Source organism: Chiloscyllium punctatum, chromosome 8, assembly GCF_047496795.1.
Source record: "Chiloscyllium punctatum isolate Juve2018m chromosome 8, sChiPun1.3, whole genome shotgun sequence".
NCBI classification, from domain to species: Eukaryota; Metazoa; Chordata; class Chondrichthyes; order Orectolobiformes; family Hemiscylliidae; genus Chiloscyllium; species Chiloscyllium punctatum.
This window is the reverse complement of record NC_092746.1, coordinates 85,343,231-85,369,915: the sequence shown is the minus strand read 5'-3', so window position 1 is coordinate 85,369,915 and position 26,685 is coordinate 85,343,231. Positions and strand designations below refer to the sequence as shown.

General features: G+C 38.4%; 1 protein-coding gene across 4 annotated transcripts in view; it reads left to right on the top strand.

Moving 5' to 3' along the window:
* The window catches only part of LOC140480713 (rho GTPase-activating protein 21-like), a 232,140-nt gene extending 205,795 nt beyond the window's left edge, over positions 1-26,345 (top strand). For 2 of the 4 annotated variants that reach the window (XM_072575976.1, XM_072575977.1), the window contains 9 exons: positions 1,977-2,132; positions 2,244-2,322; positions 6,979-7,052; positions 7,153-7,242; positions 9,036-9,161; positions 9,264-9,305; positions 11,754-11,859; positions 14,259-14,290; positions 23,584-26,345. In XM_072575976.1, the coding sequence (XP_072432077.1) occupies positions 1,977-2,132; positions 2,244-2,322; positions 6,979-7,052; positions 7,153-7,242; positions 9,036-9,161; positions 9,264-9,305; positions 11,754-11,859; positions 14,259-14,290; positions 23,584-25,380 (2,502 nt within the window). In that variant the 3' untranslated portion in view covers positions 25,381-26,345. The other 2 variants (XM_072575979.1, XM_072575978.1) reach the window with 2 other exon arrangements.
* The last annotated feature ends 340 nt before the right edge of the window (positions 26,346-26,685 follow it).

The following is a 26,685-nucleotide window of genomic DNA, read 5'->3' as shown; positions in this document are numbered from 1 at the left end:
ACAGTGTGTGATGGAATCCTCCCCACTTGACTGGCTGAGTGCAGCTCGAGAAGCTTGGCATTATCCAGGACAAAGCAACCTGCTTAATTGTGTACCATCCATGGAGTGTAGTGCTGAAATTTGCCAAAGATCCTTAGGTATTTAAGGAACAAAGTGCTGGCCTTGGACTTGGCCCAGATACTAGGAAAGAAGAACTTTTTGTGAGAGTAACAATTGAGGACTCTGGGTCTGTACTCAATGGATTTTTGAAGAAAGAGTGTGGAGGATCTCAATGAAACTTACAGAATGTTAAGAGGCCTGGATAGAGTGAACACAGCCTCAGAGTGAAGGAATGGCTCTTCAGAACTGAGATGGGGAGGAATTTCTTTAGCCAGAGAGTGATGAATCCATGAAACTCATTGCTGCAGAAGGCCGTGGAGTTCATTCGGGTAGTTGACTCGATGGGCTGAATGGCCTTGTACTGTTCCTGTATATTATGGTCTGAGACCTTCCAATCTCATATCCACTCCTCCCTAGAAAGATAAGGGCAATAGATATATGGAAACGCCACCTGAAAGTTCTCTTCCAAGCCACTCATTATCCTGACTTGTAAATATATTGCCATTCCTTCACTGTCACTGGAATTCCCTCCCTAACAGAATTGTGGCTCTACCTACGCTAAATGGACTTCAGCAGTTCAAGAAGGCAGCCAACCGCCACCTTCTCAAGGGTAACTACAAACTAGCAATAAATACTCGTCCAGTCAGTAATACTCACATCCCATGAGTGAATTAAATAAAAGGCTTCGTAATGTAAATTAACTTTATGCAAAAACAGAAGACTGTGGATATTGTGTGATAATCTAGCATGGTAATTATTTTTGATGGTCTTGATTCTGCCTTGGTTTTTCTATCAGAACTGACGTCATTACCATTGACTACAGGGTTTGGCAAAAAAATATTCTTGCATCACCTTGGAGTAATTATAAATTAAGAATAAATGTGCTTTTGCTAGCATCATGAACAGAAAAAGAAATTCTAGATCGCCTAAGTTAAATATTGAATGGACCCTGGTAGTACAGAATTTGAGTACTAGTTTGGGGGAAATGAACCATGTTGACATTTTTAAAGACACTTATCAGGACAGAGCATAAGAATACCAAATTTCAGAGAGAATACAACAAGCGGTGCTGATTGGTTGGCAAAATGGACTCTGACAAGCTCTGTGATATCAAATGGCTGTTATCTAAGTTTTTTTTTAAAGCTATAAAGGTGCAATGTTTGGGCATGTCCCTTCTTTTTGCAGGAAAGGACATGTAAATATGTGTAAGCGAGTCATGCTGTGAGCCTGACTGATAATCTTGAATTGATTGGTGTAATTCTCAGCATAGTTGAGATTGTTGAGCACGTCTTGTCTAATTGTGGAATCACATCTCTTGTTGGACATCACTTAGTATTTTCATAGTAATAATAGTAAGCAAGTACTATTTTCAAATAATATGTTCCCACAAATGATTGGGTCTCGGACCAGAGGGCAAAGTCCTGGAATAATTCTCTGAGGATTGAGCCTTTGGAACTTCTTGCTGCAGAGAGCTGTGGGGGTGGAGTCCTTGCATATATTTAGAGCTGCAATGTATTCTTGATCAGTCAATAAATGTGGATTATGGGAAAATGCATGAAAGAAGAAATGAGGAATGTTGGATCAGCCACGATCCTATTAAAGAGTAGAACAGGCTCTAGAGGCTGAACAGTCTACTCCTATTTCTAATTCTTATGGTCTTAAATTAATGTATTCTGCAATTTATGGTAATTTAAAGTTGGTAACTTCTTTTCAGCAATATTCAGACTTTAATATATGAAGAATTGTGGAAGGGAACCACAGTGCAACTGAGTAGCACTGAAATGGTTTTAAAGCCTGTCAATTTGTTACTTGGACTAAATACAAATAGAAACATTGTGTGGCATCTTTAAAAAATTATTTCATTTTTTGTTTTCTAGTATGTACCACTGATAGTTGAAGTTTGCTGCAATTTAGTTGAAGAGAAAGGACTTGAGTACACTGGAATCTACAGAGTCCCTGGAAATAATGCTGCTATCTCGAGCTTACAAGAGGAGCTGAACAAGGGAGTGACTGATATTGATCTTTTGGATGATGTAAGGTTTTTCAACACGTCGCTTTTGAATGCCTTTGGAAATATTTGTATTAATGTGTTTTAAAATTAACAGATATAAAATTGTTTCCCTTTAAAATGTTTTAAAATACAGAAATGGCGTGATCTGAATGTTATCAGTAGTTTACTGAAATCTTTCTTCAGAAAACTTCCAGAGCCCCTCTTCACAAATGGTGAGTAAATCACTGACTGTTGTCTTTTTTTCTTCTATTTTGATGTGCAAGGATATTGATGGTTACAGGGGCTACATAGGAAAATTAAAATAAAATCTATGATCTTTCTTTTATGGATGACTCCAAGATTGGTGGTATAATGGACAGTGAAGAAGGTTATCTAAGTATACAAAAGAAACTTTATCAATTGGGCCAGTGGGAAATTTGGATAAATGCGAGGTATTGCGTTTTGTTAAAACAAACAAGGACAGGACTTGTACAGTTAATGGAAGTACCCTGAATAATGTTGTCAAATGGAGAAACCCAGGGGTTCAGGTACATACTGTTACTATACAAAGGTCAAACCCCTCTGCTAATTAAAACAAAAACACCCAAGAAATTACTTAGTAAGTTGCTGAAAGGGTGAATGAAAAAATACCTGATTTCCATTCTTTTAATGAAAAAACAACAACAATTTCCAGAGTGATGATTTGATTAAATCAGTCACCGTTTAAACCTTTCTCCTCTCATCTTAATGATCTGAGCAATGAAGGCAAGCATGGTAAATGCTTTAACAATGTGTCTACCTGTGACGCAACTTTCAAAGAACTATTGTTACAAAGTTGAAGAGTACTCTTGGAGAGCTGCTTTTTCAGAACTGAGAGATTGTGACAGCACGTGTCTGTGAGTAGCTAACAGGTGCAGAGTGTGTTGCAAATTGATAATACGTAATAATCAGTTTGGGGTTATATTTTGATGTTAATAGTCCATCACACTGCAATGGTAATGTTGAGCACAGTTTATATCAAGAAATTAAAGACCCAGTAACATGGGTCATACAGTAATACCGGTTGTCTTCAGTTTGCATGGTGACTGTTTTCGGGTTTTCCATAGCAAGGTCTTCTACAGTGTGATTTCTACAGCGGTTTCCCATTGCGCGAAGTTGCAGAGGAACACATCTGTTGCGTTATAGCAGAATGACCTGTACATTGTCTGCAATAGATGTCCATTCCACTATAGTACAGACACTCAAAGGGAACAGTAAGGAAACTGTAACTAACAAAAGAAGTTATGGATTGCATTAGATTGAAGGAAATGGCAACCTGAGGATTGGGAACAGTTCATTACTCAGCATAGGAAGACAAGCAACTGATGAAACAGAATTTAGACTGAGATGACTCACAGTCAGCATTGGAGTGAGGCAGTCTGGGAAGAGATTGCCATGAAGCAATCTGGGGAGGAGTATGTGCCACCTTCAGAATCGCAGTGTCCTGTTGCAGCATTGCAGTGAAGCAGTCGAGAAAGGGTTTTCTGGAACAGTATTGCCGCTTAACAGTCTGGGAAGGGAGTGTCCAACAGTCAGCATTGCAGTCAAGCACTCTGGGAAGAGTATCCAACAGTAGATATCGTAGTGAAGCCAAAATTGAAATTGCTGGAAAAGCTCAGCAGGTCTGGTAGCATCTCTGGAAAGAAAGCAGAGTTAGCATTTTGGGTTGAGTGACCCCTCTTCAGAACTCCAGAACTTGTAGTGAAGCAGTCTAGGAAGTGTCATTTAAGTGATGCAGGGCAAGAGAAAGCAGCTGATTGGGTGAGGCCTCTTTTATGTGCTGTAACCATTCCATGATTCCATTCAATGGCATTTAGCCTCTTTAATTCCAGCGGTTATTTCAGTAATTGGTCATTAGGTGATCAAAACTCCTATTTCACCTCTGCAATTTGAGGACACTTGACCTAATGTTGAGTGCAGTTCAGATAAAGATTTATTAATGATATAAATGCTCTTAGTTTTAAATTGTGCATCATTGTTGGGGATCTCCTTTTGAAGCTTTTCAAAGCCTCAGTTAATCAGCATGGATACGAGCAGTTTTCTAAATGTGTATTAAGTAAAGTATTTGACAGGGACACCACAATCAAATACTATTGCCTTGGTGTTCTGCATATGGAGGTCTGATAGGTACATTCAGTCACCGTTAAAAGCTAACTTGATTATTATTAGTCTTCTCACTGGTGTTTGTTTAAGGAAAGTCATGAAGGGCCAATGGATTGAGGAGTGGCAGACAGAGTTTAATTTAGGTAAATGTGAGGTGCTGCACTTTGGAAAGTCAAATCAGGGTAGGACTTATCCACTTAATAGTAAAGTCCTGAGGAAAGTTGCTGAACAAACAGAACTTAGAGTGGAGGTTCATGGTTCTTTGAAAGTGGAATCGCCGGTAAATAGGATAGTGAAGAAGGTGTTTAGTATGCTTTCCTTTATTGGTCAGAGCATTGAGTACAGGAGTCGGGAGGTCAAGTTGCAGATGTGCAGGATGTTGGTTAGGCCAATTTTGGAATATTATGTGCAATTCTAGTTTCCCTCCTATAGGAAGGATGTTGTGAAACTTGATAGGGTTCAGAAAAGATTTACAAGGATGCTGCCAGGGTTGGACAGTTATAGGGAGAGGCTGAATAGGCTGGGGCTATTTTCCCTGGAGTGACAGAGGCTGAGGTGTGACCTCATAGAGGTTTATAAAATCATGAGGGGAATGGATAGGGTAAATAGACAAGGTCTTTTCCCTGGGTTGTGGGAGTCCAGAACTAGAGGGCATAGATTTAGGGTGAGAGGGAAAAGATTTATAAGGGACCTAAGGGGCAACTACTTCACACAGAGGCTGGTGCGTGTATAGAATGAGTTCCCAAAGGTACTGGTAGAGGCTGGTACAATTACAACATTTAAAAAGCATCTGGATGGGTATATGAATAGGAAGGGTTGAGAGGGGTATGGGCCAAATGCTGGCAAGTAGGACTAAATGAATTAAGGATGTCTGATTTGGCATGGGCCAGCTGGACTGTAGGGTGTGTTTCCGTGCTGTACATCTCTATGACTCAATATTAGGCTTAGAATTGCTGAAGGGGTGTCAGTGGCTATGATATGTTTGAACCTTGAGAAAGCTTTTGATAATCTTCCATGACACATTTTGGCAAAATAAAACACATGGGAAAGAAGCTAATGTACTGGCATGAATTATAGATTGGTTAACTGACAGAAACAGTAGATTAAACAGGTCATCCTTCCTTGGCAGACTGTGACAAGACAAAATTATTGGTCAGTGTTGGATATCATAACAAGTACTTTGGCCTCAGCTGTTCATGTTCATTATACATATCAATGGATTTGATGTGGGGATTCAAGTCTCATTATCTCCAGAGGTGTGTAATAATATCACTGAACAGGTATTTTAGAAAAATAGGTTAAATTAAAGAAAAAACTTGGATGTGAGGATTGACTTAGTGAGTAAACAAGAACATGGCAGATGTAATAAAATGTGAGTTTATCACTTTTTGTTTGAAAAAGAGGTGTAAACCATTTCTCAAATAATAAGAGGTTAGAAAATGTTGGTGTAGAAAGAGACCTGGGTTCTCCATCAGTGAGTAACTGAAAGTTAAATGCAGGTGCAGCAGGCAAGTAGAACAGTATATTAGCCTTTATTACACAGCAGTGACACAACCTGCAGAAGTTTCTTGGGGGATAACTCTTTTAATAACCGAGTGCTTGATTGAGAGAACAGGAATGGAATAGAGGACTGGTTGCTAGAAGCCAACTCCGCCTCTGCCTATGCCTTCTCTACCCTCTTCCTCTCACGCACACACACTCCTTGTCCCTTGGCAAGTGGGATATCTGCCCCGGGTCTTGAATCCTGAGGGAGATCTGTTAGTTACCTGACACTGTATAGTCAAATCAGACCTTTCCCTCCAGCACAAAATGGGTATACCGTCAGTTCTGCAATCAATGAGCTGAGCTCATGTCAATTACATTCAACACCTTCTAAGGTGTTTAATAGCATCAAGTCTGTTTACTGGGCTAGTAGGACATTTCCCTTTCCCTTTCTGTCTTTTCATGTGTTCACTGTGTTTGTTTTCTACTACATTGTGTAGTTGTGCAAGTTTATCTGCAAATTTAAAAGTAATGCACCACTATTTTATTCTCGTGTAATATTTGTCTTCATTTCACCTTAATAAAAACAAATGTTTTCATAGACTACTTCTAATCAGAAATTAGTTGAAGAAATTTGATTTTTTAGTGTTTAAGTTACCAAAAGCCCTATTTAATCAATTATTTTTGCAAAATAGCCATTAGGTTCAAGTAAAGCTCCTACTCTGAAACAGGTAATGCAGCACTTCAACTGAAGAGTCATTCAAGTACTCTTTTACTTTCAAAATCCAATTAGATTATTGAATTTACAATTTGAGCTTAATTTTAGTTCAGTGAATTGCTTTCTAAAGAAAATGTGTTGGGATTCGTGACTCGGTGGAGCCAATGTTGGACTGAGGTGGACAAAATTAAAAATGGCACAATGCCAGGTTATAGACCAGGTTATAGCTCCTTCATCACCTGATGAAGGAGTGGCGCTCCGAGAGCTAGTGCTTCCAAATAAACCTGTTGGACTATAACCGGGTGTTGTGAGATTTTTCTGTGGTGGAATTGTTATTTCAACTGTGGAAAAATTGATCAAATGTGGTCCAGACTATTACGACCTTTCCCACAAATTCACAACAGGGTGTGTAATTCCTATTTACTATAGTCTGATGATTTCAAAATTGGAGAATTCTTCAAAGAATATATATAGGCATTGTCTTTGGCACCATGTTGCCAATTTCACTGTGTATTTATAATTGACACCCTCAAACAATCTATTACAGACAAATATGCTGACTTCATAGAAGCCAACAGAAAAGAGGATTCAGTGGACAGACTCAGGACCCTAAAAAAATTGGTAAATTCTCATTCATGACTGGCATTAAATTACATATATAATTAATATTAAACCTGTTGTCCATATACTCATTTTTTTGTTGATGTTGAAATTATTTCAGATCCGAGATTTACCAGATCATCACTACGAAACATTAAAATTTCTTTCTGCACATCTGAAAACAGTAGCAGAAAACTCTGAAAAGAACAAGGTATCTCTTCAGATTCATCAATACGTTGAATGTTTGTGTATATTTTTTAAAAACGTGAAAATTAAAATGTGATTTCTGTTGCTTGAGAATTTGACTTGTAGCAATGATGGTCAACTTGTTGCCAGTGATTAGAATTCACTTTTTAAAATGTTCTTTTTATTCATTCAGTGGATATGGGTTTCACTGGTTATGTCAGCATTTATTGCCAATCCCTAATTAACTGAACTTGAGAAAGTGGTGGTAAGCTGCCTCATATCTCTGTAGTGTATCTGGTATAGGTACACCCACAGTACTGTTAAGGAAGGTACTCCAGGAGTTTGATCCAGTATTAGTGAAGGAGTGGCAGTATATTTCTAATTCAGGATGGTCAGTGGCTTGGAGGAGAACTTACAGGTGATGGCATTCCAATGTATCAACTTCCCTTGTTCTTTTTGGTGGTATTTGCCTTGGAATTTAAAGATTGTCTGAAGAGTTTTGGTAAATTTCTACAGTGCATCCTGTGGGTGGTATACACTGCTGCTACTATGCATCAGTGGTGGAGGCAGTGAATGTTTGAGAATGTTAGTCCAATTAAGCAAGCTATTTTGTTTTGGGTAGTGTCAAGCTTCTTGTGTTGTTGGAACTGCATTCATCCAGATACATTTCTGACTTCTGCCTTGTATATGATGGACAGGCTTTGGGGAGTCAAGAAGTAAGTTACTCACTGCAGAATTCTTAGCCTCCCAACTGCTCTTGTGGCCAAGGTATATATATGACCAGTCCCATTCAGTTTCTGGTCAATAGTAACCCCTGGGATATTGGTAGTAAAGGATTCAACAGTGATAATACTATTGAAATCCATAGGGCAATGGTTAGATTATCTTTTGTTAGAGATGGTCATTACCTGATGCTAATGTTATATGCTATTTGTCAGCCCAGGCCTGGATACAATCCAGATCATCTTGCATTTGGGGTTGGACTGCTTGTGTATCTGATGAGTTGTGAATGGTGCTGAACATTGTGCAATCATTAGTAAATATCTCCAATTCCGATCAAATGATGGAGGGAAGTAATTGAAGGTGGTTGAACCTGGATCACTACCCCAAGGAACTCCTCCAAAGATGCCCTGGAGCTGAGATGACTTCAACAATCATGACCATCTTCCATTGTGCTTAGATTCTAACCATTGGGGAACTTATCACCGATACCCATTGTCTCCAGTTTTGCAATGTCTCCTTGACGCCATATTCTGTTAAATGCAGCCTTAATGTCAAGGGCAATCATTTTCACCTGTCCTCTGGAGCGCAATTCTTTTGTCGGTGTTTGAATTCAGCCATTGATGAAGTCAGGAGCTGAGTGATCCTTTCAGAACCCAAACTAAGCAATACTTAACAGGTTATTGCTCGGCAAGTGCTGTTTGCTTGTACTATTGATGGCCCCTTCCATCAGTTTACTGATGTTTGAGAGCAGACTGAAGCTGTAATTGACCTGATGAGATTTGTACTGCTTTGTGTACACACCAGCACAGCTTTGCATCTCATGGGATAGATGTCAGGGTTGTAGCTGAAAGGTGTGCTGATGAACAAATTAATATCTCGCAATGTAACTCACTTAACCATGGCATAATGTTAAATGATATGTAATTGTACTTCCTTGTTTCTAATGATGTTTCAAATTATGAAGTGCATACATTGTGATTTTCAACAAATCATTTATCATTAATCTCAATGTGTAATTGGTGTGACATGATATTGTGCTGCAATGCTTTCATGTTGTTTGTTGCTTTGAAATATATAAAAGTATTATGTCCTCAGATGGAGCCCAGAAATCTGGCCATTGTATTTGGTCCAACCCTCGTCAGAACATCAGAAGACAACATGATGCACATGGTTACGCATATGCCGGATCAGTACAAAATTGTGGAAACACTAATACAACATGTATGTTTATTTTATGTATTTTACTGAATGTTATAATTGGACTTCTAAAGATTTTTTTGAATTGGCAATTAAACTAAAATAAAAATTGGTTTCCCGTTTCAGTATGACTGGTTTTTCACTGAAGAAGGTGATGAAAACGCAACCGTAAGTAGTAATAACTTCAAGGTATACCTAAAGATGTACAACTGAACAAACTGGAACTGATGTCAATCCCACTCAGTATCCTTATTTTTAATAATGGTTGTAGTAACTCTTTTCAAGGTTTTTTTTGTTAGTAGTTTTTATTATAGATGAGTTTATTTTGTTCTTTTTAACACAGCACACTGTTGTACTTGTGACAGCAAGCTAATAAAACTGAATTTCAATCAATGTAATGTTCCCTCAGTACCTATATTAAAAATATAAATGTTATGATATTGAAATTGACTGGTTTGGTATATATGAGTCATTATAAATAAATCAAGTTTGGAAGTACAAGATCTATTAAAAATTCAAAGTTGCAGTGCTGCTGTTTGTAAATATAAAGGCAATATGAACAAAACGAAGATGTGCTAGACCAGTTAAGGGAGAAACTTGCAGCATTCATTGGTTTGGTTTCTAATTTTCCAAATTTGAATGAGCATTATTCAGAAAGATGATCATACTGGCCCTTTAAATGCACATTGATACAATAGAACACTGATTTTGTGTACAGCAAAGGGATGAGGAAATTTTTATTAATATTATATGCATTATATGAAATTACAAAGCCTAATAAAGCTAATAACTTCCTTTATATGAATAATAAATTGAGTTATGAGGTTATTAAAATCTGCTTGTTCTACTGTACATGTTCTCAACTGAAATCTAAATGAAATCCCTTGCTGCATCTTTTTAAGCCATGCTTTGATCTTTTTCCTGTCATCAGTATTAATTATCAATGTGTGATGCTTCACTGTGAGAGAAAAGTAAGCTTTTTATTAAACAGACTGTCATTATTTTGGAAGAATTACTTACAAACAATTGTGATTCATGACTTCAATTGAAGCAAAATGACTTGTACAAAATCTGAAAGCCAAAGGTTACAAGCATTATAAAACTTAGTTTCGAAGTGCCTAATTTTTATCATGGTGGCAAAATCTGTAGCAAGTTAATAAGAAATGCAATCCTGGTGCTACTTGTGGCATCATTATCTAACATTGGCTACAAAGAAACATCATATAATTATAAACAACTGTTCTAATGCTTTTGGGGTGTGAGAGGGATGGAGTAGAGAGATGTGGAAGGTAAGCCACCATCTTGAAAGTGAGTGCTTGATAATCAGCTCCACAGTTTAATAATCATTAAATACCATGTTGGATCTGAAATATTTCCCCAGACTGGAGAAAATTATGAATTTATTGGTGAGACAGTTGAGAAATAGTGCATCAGACCTTCCTTCTAGCTAATTTCCTGGAGGCTATGCTGTTAGCAAAGCAGTTCACTGCAGCATTGTCACTATGCAAACTGTCAATCAATCTTGCATGTTTATAAATGGTCTGTTGAAAAGACAGAGTTGTTTCCAGGATTAGAACCAGTCCTTAAAACTTGTCAATTGGGATCACTGCTTTGATCTACATTAAATAGGTGAAAGAATTTAAAACTTGATACAGTGCACATCTGGGCTGGAGAAATTGTAATTTGCACGATATCAGTGCCAGATTTTTTCAAAAGAATTTGGAAACAGAGAGCATATCCTGTCCAAATTAGTAATTCCATTCTAATTAAAGGTGCATTTGTGCATTTTCATGTACAATAAATTGATTTAGCAGCCATCTCAAAGCCCCCATTTCAAATTTGATTTATTTGATATCTAAACTTGGATTAGAATGTCTCTATTAATGTTATTGTTGCTAGAGAATGAGTTTGCAAGCTAGTGAGCAAGCATGTATAGTATATTTCAAAGCTTATTTTAGTTCCACCCCATTTCCCACAGCCATATAATCATCTTCGTGAAATTTGTTCAAAAATCTATATTTTCCATTTCATGTGTAAATGCTGTCATTCCCTAGTATGGAGTTAAATAACATAACTGACATTTTTATCTTTTCTGGTTTTAATTTCAGCACAGTTGTCAAAACCAAAGATGTTATTTTGCTAATTGGCCATGTGTTTCCTATTGGAAATCTTGTTTTGTCAGCATGCTATGAGTTTAGTTTTAGCATAGTAATGGAAATATCCTTCTATTTGTTAAAAGGGAGTGGGTCTTTGCAGAATTCAATACCAAATGCATTAGAAAATGCTAAATTTAATTTTTGGAAAGTTGGCTTTTAGAAGACAAATGAAAGTGGACTTCTGATGATAAATACCCCAGCGGCCCTTCTCAGCTGTCAATTTACTTATTTGTGGAATAAACAATCACTCAAGGTTTAGTTATTGCTTTAAAAGACAAGCAACCTACCTTTTCAAACTTTGGCTGGGGTATTTCATTGATGGAGATGTACTAGCAAGTAACAATCTTACCATATTAACCAATGTAGAAGTTTAGTATTCATTTAGACTTGGGTTACTGGTGTGTTTTTTTTCCAGTAAAAGGAAAACAACTTTCTGATCTTCTTACTCTTGTGAATGTAGACACCAGTCCAGGAAGAAAGCACAGTTGATACACAGCCAGTGCCAAACATAGATCATTTGCTAACCAACATTGGGAGAACAGGAACTACTCCAGGAGATGTTTCAGGTAACTGCCTGAACAAGACACTACAGAGTCCGGTAACAGACAGTGTCATTGTTACTGACCAGCTTCCTACAGAACTAGACAGCTCACGATTGAAATGCTTGTATTTGCCCATTCAAAGCTGCAAATACTTGTAGGGAGGGAAAATATTGCTGTATTTTGTGGAACAACTATAACCTCAAATGATTTATATAAGTGTTCTTCGTTATCCATGAATATAGTTTTTTGAAAGACAAAAGGTTTTTATAGTACTGTAACATTGAATTTCTATACATAAATCTATATAAATCTATAGTGAGCTATGCACATTTTTTTAACCATAGGACTGAAATGTTTTCAGGAGTTGCAATTTCATTATGTACGTGGTGACATACTTTATTGGTCGTTATTGCAATACTAACTGAAAAATTAGCTTTTCATTTGAAGTCTTAAAAAGTAAAGAGCTAAGACTTTGTGGCTGGATGGTGTTTTTTGTACTTTTGTCTAATCTTGTTTGTGGAACTGTTGTGTGAATGTGTTGGATAGTAACACTTTTTTTTGTCATGTCCTGAGCTGAATTTAAATTATCATGTCAAATCTGCATTCTGTTATTTAATTTCCATTTGCCAGCCTGTCTTAACCTAACTGAATCAAATAACTCTTATTTTGGACTGATGATTTCACTGAGTTTACAGCAAGTGAAAACAAAACAATAGAAATCTAAAGCACTTTAAATGAATATTGTATTTATTTAATGCTGAAATGCACAGTGCAGTTGGAGTGAGAAAAGAGATGCTGATTCTTTCAAGCAAGCTATAAATGCACTTGAAATATTTGATTCAAGTAATGTGATCCCAGCTGAGCTTTTATCAGAGAAATGTTAGATAATTTATATATAAAAATGTGCAAGTTTTGTGATCGTATTCTATAAATTGTTATTAAAATTGCACAATAATTTGTACTTTAGTGTGATACTTCTTAGTGTATGCTCTGCCATTTCTTTTTATCTTCTGACCTTGCTTTCAATATCATTAACCAAGGCCGATTTGGAGGGTGTTTTTGTCCATTAGTGTGACCGTGTCATCTACTCACTGTCGAACTTACTAACCCAGCATGTTCTTTTCCCAAACTTGTCAACTTTGTCACATAGCTCCTGTCTGAGTGTTAAAGGGTTTTTTCCAGCATTTACACAATACTGATCTTGAAACAGGCGAAGTTGGAGGAGTCTATCACACTGTGATGTCACTGATGGATTCTGTGATGTCACTGATGGACAGCTGGAACTGTAGGAAGGAGGAGGACTGTTGCCCTCATTGTAGCTGCCTAGTCTGCAGAAACCCCCGTTTCTTGTAAATGGAAAATTATCGTCTGTGATGTAAATTTGCTGTTACGATTATTTTAAAAAGACCAGTACTACTTTCTTAAAGTCTTTCTGCTGTTTCTTATCATTTCTGAAGCAGACCCTGAGGAGAAATAGCATGGTATGGTCTATTAGTTTTTATAGTCATGTAGCATAAACCATGTTTCAAAAGGGGTGTGGCTGGGGGCTTAGCTCTTAGTCTGTCTCACAGACTTGCAAAGTGAATTGCAGGAATAGTATTAATCTATAGTTTTAAATATTGAAATAAATTGTCAAAAATAATTGGCATTTTGCTAGCCCCTTTCTGCCCCCTCTCATAATTTTATAGCCTCAGCTGTTGCCCCATAGTGAATCTCTTTTTGCAGCTTTCATTCTACATTTCATGCCCCTCTTATTAAATCCACGTTAGATGCTCTTAGATGGATTATAAGTAATTCAATTGAATTTGTATGGAATAGTTCCATTATAACTAAAAAGGCCAGATGATTATTTTTGTGTTTGAGTTCTGTGCATTTTTGTTTAACTCTGCAATTGTTTGCCTTACTTTTCTTTGATGTGTAATGGTCATATAGTATCTTTTAATGTGGCATTTTACAGTTGCAAACCCCTTAGACTGTTAACTGGTATTTGAGTAGATGTAATTCATAAAATATGTATTGAGGGGGTATGAGTGCATAATGCATATAACAATCATAATTAGTTTTTAATAAAATGAAAGAATGAGTTCTGCAAATGGATACAAAATAAATTGTTTAATATGTACTGATGTTTAATTAGTACTGATGATTAATTAGTATTTATCTTTTTTTAATGAGAACAGGGTCCCTTTGCCATCCCTCTCATTGAGCTGGTTTTACCCACAATTTCACAGCATACTTTCATGGTGGTGGCTGTCTGTGCTGCTTTTCATCTCAGTGAGCTATAATTCTCCACTCTGTGCCCTTTTTTTCTATTGCAGTCATACAATTTTCTATGATTATAATTTGCTCCATAATTGCAGTGAATATTTCTGTATTAGATTGTGTGTAACACAAAGTAACATTATTTATCTTGTCTGTTTTAGATTCAGCCACTAGTGACTCAGCAAAATCTAAGGTGAGAAGTTTAGCTGTATTGAACAAAGTAATAGAAACTAATTTGCTAATTATCAGTTATTACAACAGTGCACAACAAGAATGTGTGGCTACGATTTTTATTTCACAACTTGGGCATTTCTCTGAAATTCATTTGTATGTACTGTGTCCCCAGAGGCAGGCGTTTAGCTCATTGCCTGCTGATGCTTAATCCTGAGCTGTTTTCTCAGTCATTCTCATAATGGTGGTTTATCATTGCCATCCACACTCTAAAGCAGGGAAGCAGGTCCCAGGTCTTCCTCTGCCAAAACAGGAATTGAATCTTTGTTGACATTATTTAACGATGAGCAGTATGGTTCTCCAATGTCCAGGCCAAAGTTATTCACAACCAACATCATTAACTCAGGCAATTAAGTCAGTTATATAGATTTTTGTAGAAATTTGTGCAGACATTTGCTGTTAAATTTTCCGATTCTCTAATTGGGACAAAACCTTGTTAAATGACTTAACAAATTGTAAAACATTATGATGTATGAAAATCATAGAATCCCTACTGTGCAGATAGAGACCATTCAGCCCATCGAGTCCGCACTGACCCCCTGAAGAGCATCCTATCCTATTCCTGTAGACTTTGCATTTGCCATACTTGACCTACCTAGCCTGTACCTCCCTGAACACAGTGGGACAATGTAGCATGGCCATTCTGCCTAACCTGCACATTCTTTTGCCTGTGGGAGGAAACTGGAACTATTGGAGGGAACTGACGCAGACACCAACAGAATACACAAATTCCATATAGACAGTTGTCCAAGGCTGGAATCAAAGCTGGGTTCCTGGCCCTGTGAGGCAGCAATGCTAACCACTGTCACCATGTTGCCCTTGAATAGTGGTATAAAAGCTTTTTTTTTTTGAAGAGTCATTTGAAGATTCAAAAATATCAATGTATTCTTTTCATCCAAATGTAGCCATTCGATTTCATTATGCTTGCTCTTTAAAAGTCATTAGCAGTTGCTATTCTCTGGCATTGAATTCAAGGATGTAATGTAAATATTGTTCTTGACAACCATTGATATTAGGGTTAGGTTCAGTATTATTAGGTTTTATGTCCACCCAGTGCCTGCATTTGAATTTGAATTTGATCTTTTGTTCCAGTAACCAGACACTAGGCAGTGACACAAACTGCTTATACAGGACTCTTTCTGATTGTCCCTGCTGCCTAAAAATGGTCTGGGTTGAGAATGGACTGTTCCCAAGTTAGCCATTCAGTTGCTCAGGCCTGATCTACCATTCAATTAGAACAGAACTGATCTAGATTTCAACTCCATTAGTATGTACCTTTGATATGTATTCCTTAATACTCTTACCTGATAAAGATCTGTCAACCAGAGTTCTGAAAACTTATTACTAAAAATCCACAATAGTTTGTAGATTTGCACAATCCTTTGCATGCGAAAATACATCTAAATAACCTAACACTTCCTGTGGATTTCTCCACCATAAGAAATAACTTTTGAATTGCTTTATTGTTTTGGTGTAGAGGTGCCAGTGTTGGACTGGGGAGGACAAAGTTTAAAAATCACACAACATCAGGTTATAGTGCAACAGGTTTATTTGGAAGTACTAGCTTTCAGAGCGCTGCTCCTTCACCAGGTAACTAGTGGGGCAGGATCATAAGACACAGAATTTATATCAAAAGATCACAGTGTCATGCAATTAAAACGAATTATTAAATAAACCTAGATTGCTGTTAAGTCTCTCATCTTTTAGCATGGGTTGCAGGTTTTGGTTCATTAATATGTAAATTCCAGAATTACTTTTACATTCTCAAGATAACTTCCGGTTTTATAAAATAAAAAGTTGACATCTCAGCTCAGTCTATTAAATGTGTGAGGTTAGAGTCTGTCTGGATCCCAATCTAGAGTCAGACTGGTTCTATTTTCCAAAGTAGGAATTTATAAAACATTATATGAATTAACTGCCTGCAGGTTGTGTGCTGTTTGAGCAAAAATAGAGTGTATCTGCAAATACAATTCTGCAAATGCAGATTCACCTCTCAGACTTGTGTGTGTGTGTGTGCGCGCGCGGAATGGAGTATTAGCCTGTCTGGGTGTGTGTGTGTGTGTGTGTGTGTGTGTCTGAGAGAGACAGTGTGTATGAAAGAGGGTCTGCGTAAGTGTGTGTATAGTATAGTGGGGTCACCTGTAGTGTGTCATGAGCCCAAGGTCCTGATTGAGGCCACCCTCACGGGTACCAAACTTGGCCAAATTCGGTACTCAGATAGCTCCACTACACCATTTCCCCTCTCTCTCTCTCTCTCTCTCTCTCTCTCTCTCATACGTTGCCTCTCAGATGTACAAACATGCCCTCTTGCAGGCTTATACTCTGTCACACACTCATGTGCACACGTAAGCGCACTCATATGTGCACTCACTCACTCTTTCTTTCTCTGTCTGTCTGTCTCTCTCTCTTCTCTCTTTCCGCCCCCCCTCAATGCACGCGCACACAAGTCTGTGGGGTGAATTTGCATTTGCAGATACTTACTTTCTATTTTTACTCAAAAAGCATACAACCTACAAGCAGTTAATCCATATAACATTTATAAGTTCCTACTTTGGAAATAGAACTAGTCTGACTCAAGATTGGGATAGAGACAGACTCTAACCTTACACCTTTAATACGTTGTCTGAGCTGAGATGTCACTTTTATGATAAAACCTTAAGTTATCTCAAGAATGTGACTTAAAAGAAGTTCTGGTATTTAATATCCTATTGAACTGGAACTTGCAACCCATTCTAAAAGATGGAAGGCTTAACAACAATGCCGGCTTATTCAGTATATCATTCTAATTGCATGACACTGATCTTTTGCTATAATTTAGTTCAGTGTCTTATGATCCTGCCCCACTAGTTACCTAATGAAAGAACAAAGCTCTGAAAGCTAGTACTTCCAAATAAACCTGTGTAACTTTTAATTTTATTGTTTTAAATATCTTTATAATCTCGTGCCTATACTGAATGGACTGCAAGCCAAGACATATGCAGCCTGTCCTCCAACTTTTTAATTTAATCTGTTTTTCTAATCAACTTGTTTAGGGATGTTATGACACACCTCTGGAGCAGGTCAGACTTGAGCCTGGGCTTCTCGGTCCAGGGATAAGGACACTTCTACCATGCCACAACGGTCCCTTCTCCACATTAATTTTTAAAAATTTAATCTATTTTTTTTCTAATCAACCTGTTGAGAGACGTAACTACATACCACCTGAAGCAGGTCAGTCGAACCCAGGACTCCTTGTCCAGGGATAGGCATGCTACCAGAGACCACCCCCTCCACTATTTAAAAGTTGAGGCAAATTCTTTCAGGTGTCCTGGCAAATCCTTATTGCTCAATTAATTTTTTTAAAAAAGTATTTAGTCCTTATCACGTTGCTGTTTGTGGAGCTTGCTCTGTGGAGATTTGTTGCCATGTTTCACATACTAAAACAATGGCAAGTCTTCAAAAGTACTTAATTGGCAGTAAAACATATGGGAGCCTTAACATTATGAAAAGCACTATATAATGTAAGTTTTTTTTTCTCTTTCCTGATCTCATTCTTGTTATTAATGTTAATAGCTCCCTCTCCCCAGCTGCTGACTGCCTTCCTTACATGTCTGCCTTCATCCCAGGCAGTTCTTTTAATTGCTTTGGATCAAGAACAGTATTTACTACCCATCCCTAATTGCTCTTTTGGAGGTGGGAACAATGTGTAGGTTTACTTAGAATGCTGTTAAGAAATGCAAGGATTTGGACTCGTGTCAACAAGGTGATTTGATTCCAAGTCAGGATGGTGTGGGATGTGGAGTTGAAATTGTAGGTGGCTCTGTTCTAATATACCAGCTGCCTTCTAAGCCATAGAGGTTTGAATGATGGTATGTTGCTTAGTTTCTTTCATGTCTGTTCAGTCATTTTAACAGTTCACTACAATTATCTCCCTTTCTTCTCCTCCCCCATCAACATTTCTGTCAATTATTTGGATGAAAGGATCAGAGTTATGGTTGTTAAATTTGCTGTTGACATAAATATAGGTGGGAAAGTAAGCAAGAAATACTGTGAATGCTAGGAATCTGAAATAAAAACAGGAAGTGCTTGAGAAGCTCACCAGGTCCTGTGGCATCTGTGGAGAGAGATGCAGGGTTAATGTTCAGAGTCTGATGCGTCCTTTTGAAGAAGTGTAAGTTATGAAGAAAACATGAGGCTACAAAAGGATATAAATGAAGGAGTGAACAAGTCAGGCTAGTGTGGGAAAATCTGTCCATTTTAACAGTAAAACAAAAGTTATTTAAATTGAGTTATCTCCAGTACAGAGAGATCTGGGTTTCTTAGTGAATGAATCACAAAATGTTGATATACAGGGTATGGCAACAAATAAGAAATAAATTTATCATTTATTATGAGGGGAATTGAATACAAAATAGCAAGTTCACGTTTTAGCTGTACAAGATATTGCTTTTTAATTTATTCATGGAATGTGGGCATCATTGGCTGGGCCAATATTTGTTTCCAAGCCGAGTGTCCATAAGACATAGGAGTGGAAGCAAGACCATTTGGCTCATAGAGTCCATTCCGCCATTTAATCATGGCTGATGGATGTTTCAATTCCACTTACCCGCACTCTCCCCATAGCCCTTAATTCCTTGCGTGATCAAGAATTTATCAATCTCTGCCTTGAAGACACCCAGCGTCCTGGTCTCCACTGCGCTCCGTGGCAATGATTCCACAGGCCCATCACTCTCTGGCTGTAGAAATGTCTCCTCATTTCTGTTCAAAATTGACCCCCTTTAATGGGGTCCTGGTCTCCCCGTCTCATGGAAACAACTTCCCAGCGTCCACCCTTTCTAAGCCATGCATTATCTTGTAAGTTTCTATCAGATCTCCCCTCAACCTTCTAAACTCTAATGAATACAATCTTGGGGTCCTCAGCTGATCATCATATGTTAGGCCTACCCTTCCCGGGATCATCCGTGTGAATCTCTGTTGGACATGCTCCAGTGCCAATATGTCCTTCCTGAGGTGTGGGGCCCAACATTGGACCCAGTATTCTAAATGGGGCCTAACTAGAGCTTTATAAAGTCTCAGAAGCACATCGCTGCTTTTATATTTCAACTCTCCACCTTGTGGTCCTCCTTACAAGCTCCATTTGTCTCTATATCCACTTTGAGGTTGAACCTCTGACCCATTCCCAAGACCAGCAATTTCCACCTCTGTAATAATGCTTGTAACTGCCTCTGCTTCAGTTCATCGACTGCTGAAGCCCTCATTCAAATCTTTGCTGCTTCCAGTGTCAACTATTCCAGTGTTTTCCTGACTGACCTCTTACCTCACTCTCTAAACCGTCCATAAGTTGCTACCTTTACTATAACTAACTGCTCATCTACCATTCTGTATGCGGATCTGTGGTGTCTCCCAGTCCAATAATACCTCAGTATTAAAATTCTCAGCATTGTGTTCATAGTCCTCCATGACTTTGATCTTGCCCCAACCTCCATCTATCTTTTTCTGACCTTGTTACTTTGTTTGGTAACGTGCCTGTGAAACACCTTGTGACATTGAGATTTTTAACTCATAAAAACAACACCAGGTCATGGTCCAACAGGTTTATTTGGAGGCACTGGCTTTCGAAGATGATTCTGCTCCATAACCACCTGATGAAGAAGCAGTGCTTCGGAAACTAGTGCCTCGAAATAAACCTGTAGGACTATAACCTGGTGTTGTGAGATTTTTAACTTTGTCTACCTCAGTCCAATACTGGCACCTATGCTTTATTCCTCAAGTACATCTTTCGCAGATGACCAGAATGCAGTACTCCAAATAGGATCTGACCAAGACAACATGAAATGAAGCATCATACAGCTTGAGATGAAAGACCTTTATTCCATTAGCCTTTTTGGTTATAATGTCAAGGTGGCTGCCACATGAAACTCTTTCAATTAAACTGCTCTCTTGGAAGTTGAATTCCTAGTTGAGAGAACATACTGCAGCCAATTTTTACTTTTTACATTACTTTGTGATTGGACTACTTGTCTGTATGTTAAGCTCAAGAAGCAATATCTATCTCTGTTCATCATTCCTCTCACGATCAATTTACTTCATACTTGTTTGAAATTTATCCATGTTGTTTTGCACAGATGTCATCAGAATCCAAGTGTACATTCCAGGTTTCACTTGTATTTTCATGATCCCTTATTCGTTCAAAAATTAAATCACCCACAACACAAGACATCCCCCAGGTCAAAATGGCGCATTTAGACTGGTTACACCTGTTTGTGGATTTAATCACATTTCACCCAAAATTTAGGGTACATAGGAACCTATAGTCTGATTTGTATAATTTCCATTATTTAGCACCTATTTCTAATTAATCAGTGTAGAGATGTTGGTACACGTGTCTGGAGCAGGTGGGATTTGAAGCTGGGCCTCTTATACCAGAAGTAGGTACACTCTCATCAATGGTCATGTTACTTTACCATTAATGGTCTGCTGGTGTGGTGAGCAGCTGTCAATTGAAGTCAAGATTAGAATCGTGCTGAAAGAGCACAGCAGGTCAGGCAGCATCTGAGGAGCACAAGAATCGATGTTTTGGGCCGTAGCCCCCCTCCAGGAATGAGGCAGGAAGCCTCTGGGGGTGGAGAGATAAATGGAAGAGGGGTGGGGCTGGAGAGAAAGTAGCTGAAAGTGCAATAGGTGGATGGAGGTGGGGGTAAAGGTGATGGAGAGAAGAGTAGAGCGGATAGGTGGGAAGGAAGATTGACAGGTGGGACAGATCATGAAGGCAGTGCTGAGCTGGAAGGTTGGAACTGGGATAAGGTGGGTGGAAGGGAAATGAGGAAACTGGTAAAGTCCACATTGATGCTCAGAGGTTGAAAGATCCCAAGGCGGAAGATAAGGTGTTTTTCCTCGGGTGTCGGGTGGTGAGGGAGTGCGATGGAGGAGACCACGAGGTGGTGGGGTTGATTTGATGCAGATGTCCCAGAGATATTGTCTAAAGCGCTCTACAATATTGTATCTGTTGCTCCCGATGCGGTCTCCTCTATATTGGAGAGACTGGATGCCTTCTCGCTTTCGAGAACATCTCCGGGACACCCACACCAATTGACCCCACCACCCCATTGCTGAACATTTCAACTCCCCCTCCCACTCTGCTGAGGACACGCAGGATCTTGGCCGCCTCCATTGCCACTCCTTCACCACCCGATGCCTGGAGGAAGAACGCCTTATCTTCTGCCTTGGGACCCTTCACCTCATGGCATCAATGTAGACTTCACCAGTTTCCTCATTTCCCCTCCCCCTACCTTACCCCAGTTCCAACCTGCCAGCTCAGCACCGCCCTCATGACCTGTCCCACCTGTCTATTTTTCTTCCCACCCTCCTCCGACCTATCATCTTTACCCCCACCTCCATCCACCTATTGCACCCCCCAGCCCCACTCCCCTCCCATTTATCTCTCTACCCCCGAGGTCCCAGCCTCATTCCTGATGAAGAGCTCCAGCCCGAAATGTTGATTTTCCTGTTCCTCGGATGCTGCCTGACCTGCTGCGCTTTTCCAGCAACACACACTCAGTCCTTATCTTTACACTCCATTCCCTTTGAAATAAAGGCACGCATTTGATTTGCCTTCCCTATAAAACAGATGAACTTACATACTAGCATTTCTGTGATTCATACATTGACATCTAAATCCCTCTGTGCTGCATCTGTGTGCAGTCTTTCTCCATTTAAATAATTCTTCCTTGGCAAAGTGCATAACCTTACATTTTCTGATATTATGTTTCATCTGCCAAATTTCTGTCAACCCATTTAACTTATCCTTATCCCTCTGCAGATTGTGTCATCCTCACTACTTGACATACTACCTATTTTTGTCATCTGAAATATTGGCATTAGAGCATTCACTTCATCCGTCCATAAATAATTGTAGCCCCAGTACTGACCTCTGTGGCACTTCTTTATCTCAACTTTGTCTTCCATAAGTTGACCAGTCCTCTGTCTATGCTAATATACAATCCCAACACTGCAGCCTCTTATTAAGTAGTTAACTTATTTGTGGTACCTTATCAGAATCTTTTGGATATCCAAATATAATTGCATCTACTGGTTCTCTTTCATCCACCCTGCATTTTATCTCCTAAAGAATTATACAAATGTCTTTGGTATGATTTCCCCTTCATAAAGTCATGCTGATTCTGCTTAATTATATTATGTGTTTCTAAATGCTCTGCTATTGCATCCTTTTTAATTGAATTAACAGTTTCCAAATGATAAATAAGATTTCTGTTCACTGGACTAAATTCACCCTTTTTTTTGTTTTGATACCTTTTTTGGTAAGGTATTATATTATCTACATTATAATTTGCATCATTGTGTACATCCTAAACCCAAGTATAAATAGTGTGATCTGTAAGGGCCTATGCAGTCACGTAGGAGCCTCCAGATCATGTGCAAAATTTGAACGAGTTTGAACAATGCAGAAACTGATGTTGCTTTTGCAAAACTACCTTTTGGCACCAGGTTACGAATTATTAAAGGGCTATCCAAGCTAATGGGGAAATATCAAGCTTATGAATTTGAAACGTTTGCAGTGTCATCTGTTTGTAACATGAGTCTGTAAAAGTTCCACAATTTTAAGTTATCTTCAAAGGTTTAAGTAAAAACTGTTTTGCCATAATCAGTTCATTGCTGTTTAACTGTAACTTTATTTGGAAAGATATTCCAGAGACTGTAAGAATTAAATATTGGATTGTCAGGGATGACATGGTGTAACTGTATCTTCTGCATCTATTTATAGTTGATCCCTGGAGCAAAATTTGGTCCAAAGAACTGTCCTGTTTATACTGTGACTGTTTCTGTAAACCAAGAAACACCGGAAAAGTGCTCTTGCTTCTTTCCTTCCTCTCTCCTCACCCTTTCATCCTTCCCTCTCCAAACTCCAACGTAACTGACTCTTCAGTTGCTGCTTCTGTCACTGGTGTATTCAAATTAAAAGAATTACACAACACCTAAAAAAAAGTAGAAACTGGGGCTGGCTTCCATTGCATTCTTGCTTATCTTTTTAAGATCTGAACAATACTGTGAAATGATGTCAGAGAATTCTAAATTGTGTTTTTTATTCAATGTGGCTATTAGGACAATATTTATAATCATGGTTGTAATATGTTTGTAAAGTGCCATTGTTTAGTGTGCCTAACAGGGGAGAAAGGTTGTTTAATAAATTTCAATTTTTGTCTCTCCTTGACCCCCCCTCAACACACCCAAACAAAAACTGGCCTTTCCATTTAACAGGGTTCTTGGGGATCCGGGAAGGATCAGTACAGCAGGGATTTGCTTGTGTCATCCATCTTTGCTGCAGCCAGCCGTAAAAGAAAGAAAAAGGATATAAAGCCACAACAAAGCAGTTCAGATGATGAATTGGAAAATGTATTTTCCAGGAAAGAACTATCAAACCATTCCAAAACTGCTGCAACTAAGAAACCAGGGAGTAAAGGAGAACCTGAAAATGAAATTGACTTTGCTGAACAGAAGGAAAAACAAAATGACTGGTACGTTGAGCTGCAAGAGAAAGACAGTAAAGATGAAAAGAATCAGACCTTTTCTATGGCCTTGATTGAAAAGTATGGAATGAGAGAAGCAGTCACAGTAGATGAAACAAGCCCCAGAAAGCAAGACTTCCCAGCATACTGCCAAAAATGCACAGATTTGCCTAATGTTAGTTGTCTCAGTTCACAATTAATTTCAAGCACAATGCCTATTTCTACTGCTGAGGTTTCTGCCAGTAATATGAACTCTCACATTGATATGACTTTCTCAGCTTCCACAATCAGCAATTCACCTCTGGTCTCTCTGCAGCAAGCTTACTTAAGTAAGTCAAAGAAGTCAGAAGTCAAAAACATCGATGCAGCATCTGCGGATGTAAGTTCCATCACATCAGACTATTCCACAACTTCTTCTATAATGTACCTTCCAGGTATAGACTCCCACATACTGAATGCAGAAGTCCAGTCAGTGATGGAAAGCAAAGGTGATGAGGCTGACGATGAAAGAAGTGAACTTGTTAGTGAAGGACACCATGTAGAAACAGATAGTGATAGTGACTTTTCTGTTTTTGCTGCAAGTTGTGCACCTGAAAACGTTCTACATGTAATGAAACATAATACAGCAATGAATATCAGGAGAAATTCTGAAGGAAGTGATAAGACTGGAACAGAAGAAAGTTCAACAACAGGGCTGGATGCTAGGACAACATTCAGTTCACATAAGCTAATTGAATGTGATACACTATCAAAGAAAAAGTCTCTTCGATTGAAGGGTGATAGTGAGGTAACAAGTGATACAAAGGAGCAGAAAGAGTCAACTAGACCATACAAAATGTTTGATGTGATGAAGAAAGGGAAATCTACAAGCAGTCTGGCTTCATTCATAAAAAATGAACATGATAAGGTTGAGCCTGCTTGGAAGCTGAAAATCACAGAGCGTTTAAAACTACGGCTAAAGACCTCTGCAGATGACATGTTTGGGGTTGGCCTACAAAAGTCAAGCTCTTCAGAGACCAGTAAAAGAAAAAACATTAGACGAAGACACACCATGGGAGGAAATAGGGATTTTTCAGAGCTCAGTGTTCTAAATGCGTGGAAAGCACAAGAACAGTATTCTCAAAGTAATGCAGGGAGTGGGGGAGATGAGTCACACTTATCAGCAGTGGACCGTCTGAAACCAAAATGCCAATCCCAGGATCTCTCCATTACAGAGTGGCTCGCACGTGAGCGCTTACGAACTAGCACGTCAGATTTGCACACAGAAAAGGCCTCTGAGCCAAGAACTGTGGACATTAATTTAGACAAAGGAACAAACTCAAAGTTGCATGCATCATCCAAAGAAGATGCAGGCAACTGTAGTAGTTTGCCCCAACTCAGCCAGCCTTCTCCTTCGGCATCATCGAGCCCACTACCTTCAATAGGCCAAGTGAACGGTGAAAGCCTCCAAAGCAAGGGAAAAAGCAATTTTAGTACAACTGTTGATGCTCATCCCCATAAAATATCCAGTAATCAAGTAGTCAAGTCTCGCTTCTATCAGTACTTGTAGGTCTGCAATTATTTATGTCTAGTGCTGCGAAAAATTGTACAGCAAATTGCTCATCAAACAGTATACTGCTTTTTTTTTTATGACTCCTGTACATATTTCTCTACTTAAATTCTGAAATGGTGGATGCTCTGCCTATAATACAGGCTGGTTTCTGTGCTGGATGCTGTGGAAGCTCTTTACAGCAGATACTGATGGCTAGAAAAATGATAAACTTTTGTATAAAATGAATTTATGAATTCAGTACAAAAGAGCATCAAGTGCTGAAACCTTCCAGTGTAAAATTCCATAAACTACTCACAGCATGATCAGTAATTCCTACCTTCATCTTACGTGCTCTACAATTGGATACTGCTGCATATATTTTGCATCGGCTTATAAAGGCGAGCAAATCAAACATTTATTGGAACTTAATTGTTTGAACTTCAGTTGCTTAAGAAAGTGCCTCATCTCACAAAAGAAAATTGGTTTAGATAGGGTGCCATATTGTCTTTTAGTTCAAAAATACTAGAAATCTACTGTGAACAAATGAAGTTTTATCTATAAACAAGACAAAAAAAATTAAGATAATTTTCCAGATTTTATTAACCGAACAAATAGAGCTTCCACATGATAGGCATTCCAGTTGAATCTTAACATTTTTTTTAAAATCAGACTTTTAATACAGTCTTTGTATTGGACTTGAATTTTTAAAGTTTCTGTAAAGATACTTAAATGTGTATATAATTTCATGTGTAGCTTTTTCAAATTTGAGATTTGAGAAAAGCTTTGTAACATAGGCATGTAGATAGTGGTCTCTGGAGAAACTGCTCCCTTGCTCATTTTTCATCATCTCCAAAGAGAGTCTTAACTGTGCATGAGAACTGTTTTCTCAGATTCAACATTGTATTTAGCCTGTGTACAGATAGAGACAAATGGTTTGTAAATGTCCCTGGAAACACTGGAAATAAATTTTTTGTTTCTGTGGATTTGGTTTTATTGAATTCAGAAGCACACTTTCTTGTTTAATTTTTTATTGTTTGTCTTAATAGAACTTACTGGTCATTCCTGTTTTTTTCTTCTGATACAGGTTGCTGAAATGGGTAATCATGTGGTAAAGTGTGAAACAATTTACTTTTGTAGGTAAAGGAATATAAAATATAGGGTACAATTCTAAAGTGGATGCGAGAACTGAGGGTGGTATACGTGCCTATTTCATTGAATATGACTAGAGGTTGAGAAAGTGTTTAACAAAATATATATGGTATCTTGGGCTTTGTCAGTCGGGGTATCGAGTACAAAAAGGTGAGGAAGTTGTGATCTGAAGAA